Source organism: Acanthopagrus latus, chromosome 5 (assembly GCF_904848185.1).
Source record: "Acanthopagrus latus isolate v.2019 chromosome 5, fAcaLat1.1, whole genome shotgun sequence".
NCBI classification, from domain to species: domain Eukaryota; kingdom Metazoa; phylum Chordata; class Actinopteri; order Spariformes; family Sparidae; genus Acanthopagrus; species Acanthopagrus latus.
Window position 1 is genome coordinate 22,384,840 of NC_051043.1, and position 7,215 is coordinate 22,392,054.

The 7,215-nt window shown below is 40.8% G+C and overlaps 1 protein-coding gene across 2 annotated transcripts in view; it reads left to right on the forward strand.

Annotated features, from left to right (window-relative positions):
* sh2b3 (SH2B adaptor protein 3) overlaps positions 1–5,874 on the forward strand; it is a 55,387-nt gene extending 49,513 nt beyond the window's left edge. For both annotated transcript variants that reach the window (XM_037097389.1, XM_037097388.1), the window contains 3 exons: positions 93–307; positions 576–753; positions 880–5,874. In XM_037097389.1, coding sequence (XP_036953284.1) covers positions 93–307; positions 576–753; positions 880–1,238 — 752 coding nt within the window. In that variant the 3' untranslated portion in view covers positions 1,239–5,874. The remainder of the gene's footprint in view (positions 1–92; positions 308–575; positions 754–879) is intronic.
* The last annotated feature ends 1,341 nt before the right edge of the window (positions 5,875–7,215 follow it).

The following is a 7,215-nucleotide window of genomic DNA, read 5'->3' on the forward strand; positions in this document are numbered from 1 at the left end:
TCGTTACCACAGGCAGCACCTTTTACAAATTCATGATTATCCAGAAACTTTGATTAGAAGATTTAATTGTGTTTATTTGTTCATCGTTCCAGGTCCTGTCACATTTCCCCTGCCAGAGCAAGTAAGCCAGAAGACAGATCACTTCCTGTTTTCCTACCCCTGGTTCCACGGGCCCATATCCCGCGTCAAGGCAGCCTATCTGGTTCAGAGCTCTGGACCGGAGGGTCACGGAGTGTTCCTGGTCCGACAGAGCGAGACACGCAGAGGAGACTACGTCCTCACGTTTAACTACCAGGGTAAAGCAAAGGTAAGTCTCACACTGTCTTTTCAAGATGGAGGGCTCGTTCATGTGGTTCACCAAAACTCTAGTAACATGAATGAATGCTTCTTCTGCATGCATCAAACACTGAAATGAGGAAGCATTATTCAGATATAGAGCTGATGGGAAAGACCACAAACAAGGGTGAAGAAGTGGAGGGGAAACAATCAGCTCTGGCTCGAACTCAAACAGTGCGAAAACTTCACTTTTCATGTCCTGTTTCTGTCCTGACGCCTCCGTCTCTCTGTCTCTGCAGCACCTGCGCCTCTCTCTAACAGAATGGGGTCAGTGCAGAGTACAACACCTGCGCTTCCCCTCTGTTATGGACATGCTCAGCCACTTCCGCCTCTTCCCCATCCCGCTGGAGTGTGGAGCGGCGGGTGCCGTCACACTGTCCAGCTTTGTAGTGGCGGGCTCCAGCCCTCCATCGCAGGGTGAGACCTTTCACCTCTTACTTATATAGAAAACTACGGATCTTGTGTTGTTGTGCGAGCAGGTCAGCAGCAGAATGGTGAGGAAGTTGCAGTCACCAAAACTCAATTCTACTCTTCCTTCCTCAGGTCAGCTCTCAGGCGCTCTCCTCGTCCCTTTCTCCCTCCATCGGTGGAGCTCTGAGCCCAGCTTGGCTCACTGCAGCTTGGCAGGCAGCTCCAGTCAGCCCCCTTCCTCCTGCTCCACCAGCACCACCTCCAGTCCCAGCTCTGTTTTCCAGACGGGGAACCACCCATTCACTCGCACCAACCCCACCCCCAATCCTCCTCCATCAGTCCCCGCACCTCTGCGTCGGAGTGAATCGATGGGGAGGAGACCCCTGCTTCGCCACCCCAACCCCCACATCCCTCAGCGGGACTCGGACTATGAGCTGGAGCCTGAGCGGGGTCGCAAGCGGGCCATAGACAACCAATACATGTTGCTCTGATACCGCCCTGTCAAACACCTCCATCACCTCTGACAGTCACATGACCATGCACATGTCACACAGACACATTTGATAACACCGCCCAGCTCCATGTGGGTGTGTGAGACTCTCAGAGAGCGCGTGAAAGTGATTACTAGCAGACTCATGAACGTAAGTGAACAAATCTCCATCTGATGAATGCGCAGAACAGAACATGCACACACACTCACTATGTGTGTGTTTACCAGTGTCAGACCCTCATAACCTCCACCCTGAGTGTCCACAGTGAATGTATTTTTGGGAGTTTATAACAGTGTTGACAGTGATGATTATCCTCGTTTATTGGTTCTGTGTGAGAGAGAGAGAGAGCCACATGTGTAGCTGTCCTCTAGCCCAGGCAAAAAAAATATTTTGAAATCTTTCGATCATTGTGAATTTGTAGAGGTGCGCTTGATTTAACTCCTTTTGCACTCGACCTGATCTGACGGGGAGGCACTGCCTGTGAAATGAGATGAATCAAGTGCTCCTGTAAAATATTTAAGAGACATTTAATCTTCACACACCAGATTTCGTGTGGAGCACACTCCCACCTTTTTTATACAAACACTCTATTTCAGAGTGTCTATACACTCTATTAGATATTCCTCCTCTTGCTCATTATTATATTTTGAAGTGCACAATGCTTTCAGTGCACTTTGGAAACAATGTGTATTTTTTCTATACACAGATTCTTTCGTAGAAAAATTTTTGAAAAAATTAAGTAAAAAGGGGAAAACTTGGTTAAAGTCAGACGGGAAGCTGATGTGCTCCCACCTCCTTCAAACCCTCACTGAAGCAAATACAGAAATGATTCCAGATCAGCTTTCATTGGTGGGAACGTGTTGCTGTTTGTGGTGTGTTTGTTCATCTGGATGTCTGTGATGAAAAGTGTATGTGAGAAGACTGAAAGTGTAGTCGATCAGCATGATGGTGCTGATCCCAGGCTGGTACAGTTATTGCCACACTTGCCAACCTTCCCGTTTTTTCAATGCCCTCCCCCAGTTTCGCCCTCGGTATCACAGTTCTCCTGCAGACTCTCGCACCGTTTTCACAATTTAGTTATCACAACCTGTTTCTGCAGTCAGCATGTTGTTTACGGTACTTTTACGCCTAGCCCTCCTCGAAATACTCAAATTGCGCAAATTTCTGACGTTCTGGATTTATGAATTTCAATTTCTTATGGAGAGGGGCATTAAAATCTGCTTCATCAAAATAAATGAAAGAAATTAGTTTGTATTCAACATAAAAATGGTGTTGCATACACTTATTTTATTTTAATTCTTTAAACTTCGCCAGAATGCAGGAAGCAAAGTCTCAGCTGAGGTTTTCAAAAATCCTGACTACTTTTGAGGTGACAGGGTTGGCAAGTATGGTTCTCCACCGAGAGTCTGCGAGTGAATTCATGTCTCAAGACTCACGAGAAGAATTTTTATTTTGTTGTCTTTGTTGTGACACGTTACATTTCAAGCACCAAAGGCATTGTGTGCACAGTTAACCTCTGAGTGAGAACAAAGTAATCCAAGAAAAAAATTAATATTATTAATTTATTTTTGCATCCTGCAACAAAATCATTACCACAACAGATCGTACACCATAGAGCACTTGATACAAAGCCACCTTTCCTGACGTCTATCAACAGTTTCAAGTCACAAAAGATAGTTTGTGCCACTAAATTAATTTAGAAAAAAGTGAACTTCTGCCCTGTTTTCTGTATGCATTGTCACTTACAGGTGCGACAGAAGGACCGTCATTAGTGTTTGATACTGACTGTAGCATCGGATCAGTATCGGCAAGTACACAGTTCATTGGACGCGATTCATTTATTAGAAACCGGAGAATGCTTGTGGGTCCCTCAATAACCAGAGTTCTTACGACATAAGTATCTGATATCCATAAACGGAAAAAGGACTTGCGTAACATCCATTCTGGGCTAGTACAATACAGCTGTTAAATATATTTTTTAACACACTGGTTATCAGATTGTCACTCCGTATCAGCCAGTACACGTTCAGAGGCCACTATCAGGAGAAAAGATAAGCTTCTCTCTGCAGGAGTTGTTTGTCTTGATGGCAACTCGATGTGCACGAGGGTTTGACTTAGGGTTATTTTGTAGCACAGCACACCTTCAACAAATACAGAATGTATTGGGATTAAAATGATTATGGAAATATTAAAAGCTGTTGTAAGCGTCGTCGTTTTAGCAAACTTCTGTCCTTTTCGCAGTTGGCAATGCTAATTATTATCTGAGCGAGAAGATGACGCGTACACCAGCTTTAATTATCGCACTCCAATAATTCCCATCCATTTATATCGATTTTGTGGCTTGAAAAGTGTATTATGTCACCAGAATGAGACTTTGCACCTCAGGATGACTTTTGTAAAGCAGTAAATAGGCACCCAAACGAAAACATAACCCTGAAACATAACCCTTCACTCGCGAGGACGTACAAACCAAAACAGTGTGAATCAAATCTTGGACTCAGAATTTATTTGCCTCGTCTTGTCCTGTCGTTAAGTGAGCGTGGGAGCACGAGGATCAGTTTTGTCTTGGTTTGATAATCTAACATCCTGAAGAAGACGGTGACAGGATGCAACTCCTGAGAGACAGAAGTGCCTCTGCAGATTTCAACATTTATTTTCTTAGAGCATCTTCGGGCTAATCCTGAAGCCGCATCATGTCTCCGATGTTTTACACTCATAGCATTAATTGTTTTTCTGAGTAGTTTCTGTACAACTTCACCACCGCAGCCAACAGAAAACCAAGGAGGGACAGTCGGAATGATATATTTTTACATCATTTTTAATAGACGCATGAGCTCTGTGTTTAAAAGAGAGGTTTTATGTGTGTGACGTGATGGTAAACACCAAAGCGTTGGTCTTTTGTCCTCTTGCTTCAAGTTTCTAAGCTCTTGAACTGGATTTTTTTGACCAATCAACAGTGTATTGTGCCTTTGACATCACACCTTTGAAGGTTCATACCACCAGTTTAAAGCTGCACTGACTATAACAGCCGTCCATCACTCGACTCAGGTGTGAATTTTAGTGTCAGGAGTTGACACCATACCTGTTTTTTTTTTTTTTATTGGGAACAGAGGAACACATCTGAGAATGAAGCCTCTACCAAAGCAGCTGTTATTTTTTCCCTGAATAGTTTCAGATTCCTCCTAAGTGTCTGAAGAGCTGATTTGTAAACCAAAGTGATCCATGAGATCTATGAGATCAACCTGTGGGGCGACACTGGATTTGTGACAACTCTTTCCAAAAAAAAAAAAGCAAAATATCTTCTGAACAGGGACTTCCTTTTTTGCATGAAAGTGGCAGTTTTGAAACACCAAAGATGAAAAGTCTGATTTTCTGTGATTCCTTTTGATAACTGAAGCTTCTCTTCCTTTAGCAGCAGGATGCCTTTGGGAAATAGCGTGCTAGGATGCGTCTGTTTGTCTTCTAATCCTTTGCTTTAACACTAACTTCAGCAGCTAATTAAGATTTTACTTCAGTAAACTTGTGCTTAATGGCTCCGTCTGTCTCCCTGCACCCTTTATCATTGTAGTTTCCTGTTTTATTTCTTTTTTGTTTGTTTTTTTAAGAGTAATGCATGATTGCAACTTCATTTCCTCATGACCATGACCGGAGTATGTCCGCTGTGATTACTCCTCTTTGTTGCGCAATAAGTCATCTAAGGAACATTTTTACAATGGTTGTGTAGTTCTCTTTTAATGTATCATAATGATCAAGACTGACATCTCTGAAGTGTTTAAGGGGAACAAAAACAAGGATGTTTTTGGCAAAAGTACGGTTGGTCTTCCTGCCTTTTATGTGTCCGAGTCTAAACAAATCTCTCGTCACCTCGTCTCTGCTAAAGGAAAGCAACGGTAACAACTATTTTGACTATCAGTCCTCTCTCTCCTTCTCTCTTTCCTCCTTCTTCTTCTTCGGGAGAATGACTGTGCCTTTGCCAGAAAGCTGCTGTTGCTTTTTCCCCTTTTTCTTTATGAAAGCTCAGGATGTGATGTGGTGCAGAACTTGTGTAGTGCAATATCTGAGAGATGCAGTGCTTCACACCTGTGTGTAGGGAGCGATCAGAGGCTTCTAGATGGAGGACTTTAGTGAGAATTCAGTGTTTGCACCTGCTCAAGAGTAAAAAACAAAAAAATTTAAAAAATCTGACGAACGCCAAAGTTTCCAGAAAACATGCTATATTTAAAACCAGGGCTACTACTATTGCTTTTTACTCCAGTTTGTCGGCAAGAATCGAGTTACCGCTTCAGAAAAAAATTCCCCCGTGTACCTCAGGTGTCTTCAATCCTCAGTATCCACTCCATCGACACCTTCAGTCTCCCCTTCCCGCCAACCGTCTGTTTGTTTGTTTTAATAAAATGTCCAGTTGATGAATGTAATGTGTTCTCAATACTGTTCATCCTGTTTGTTCACTTAGCACTGTAAACATTCCAGTTCAACCCCAACGTCCCCTCAGCAGCCAATGAAAAACCACAACAGCTTTTCAAATCTGTCATTGTGTTTGCATCCTTTTTCAGTAATAAGCATCTAAATTATATTAAATATATATCAACTGTATATTTGACTTTTTGTAAAATAAACCTAACCAAAAAAAAAATTATCACATAATCGGGTTTTGTTTTTTATCTGTGTGTGTGTGTGAGTGTGAGAGAGAGAGAATACTGTGTTAAAATATTACTTGGATTAAAGTGCACAGATTCTAATTATCAGAAAACAGCTTTATATGACAAAACTTACTTTTGATACGTAAGCACATTTAATATCAGATACTTTTACCCAATTGCTATAAAAAAATATATTTTTCTTAAAGAAATGCACCTTTGGCTCTGATGTAGCCTGTGATCTGCAGAGTAACTCGTGACTAAGGTCATCTAATAAATGTAGCGCAGTTAAAAAGTGTTTGCCGTGAAAATGGCGTGGAAGTGTTAAGTGGCAGAAAACTAAATATTAAATTGTACAAGAACAGTACATACAGTACAATTTTGTCCCTCATTGTTTCACCTGACTTGTTTTACAGGGTCGCAGCAACAATAACAACGTCTTACCCTCACTAACTACAAGTGAGAAAATAAATGTCTAGGCTCTGTACAGAAGCCCATTTCCACCAGTGTGATGAAAGAAAAATCTAAATCACATCAAAAAAATGACTCAAAATAACTATCTTGTCTTCACTCTTATACAGTTCTAAGTGATACATGTTCAGATAAAGAAATCAGACATTATCATGATGACCTCTCTCTGGCTTAGGATGACAGACTTTCTACAAACAGACTCGTTATCTTAAAGACTTGGTGTTGCAGAATAATGTCTAAAAATAAGATACCAAGTATTTTTTGCCAAGTACTTGGTGTCTTGAAATAAAGACTTAACAGAAAACAATAACTTGGTAAAGCAAAATGAGACACTTTCTAAGTGTCTTTGTGAGAAATAAACTCCAATTAATTACTGTGAACAAAAAAATTGAAACTCTAATAACTTAATATCTGAAAATATGGACTTAGTATCTCAGAAAGACAAAGTCAGAATAATTCATTAGAATCTTAAAAATAGCATTAAAATTAGAATCTCATTTGTCATATTTTTTGCCAAACTTAAAATGACCTGGTATCTCGACCAAATAATTTAATATCTAGAAATATTGACTTAGTATCCCAGAATGACTCAATCATAATATGAATAATTAAGTCAAGATAATCATTAGAATCACAAAATAATGATAAACTTTGTGTATGACAAAGCACCAGAGGAGACAAAGCTCAGCAGAGATTACAGACTGCTAATACATATTTTGAAACCTGTAACAGCTGATCACTGGTTTTACATGAACGTAACTCAGCCAGGAGTGGATCTGTATTTGTTGATTTAATGTGAAGTCTTCTGTTGTGATAAACTGAAAGAAAAAAATAAGGTTTAAATACATATTTTCACAGTCATGAGCTGT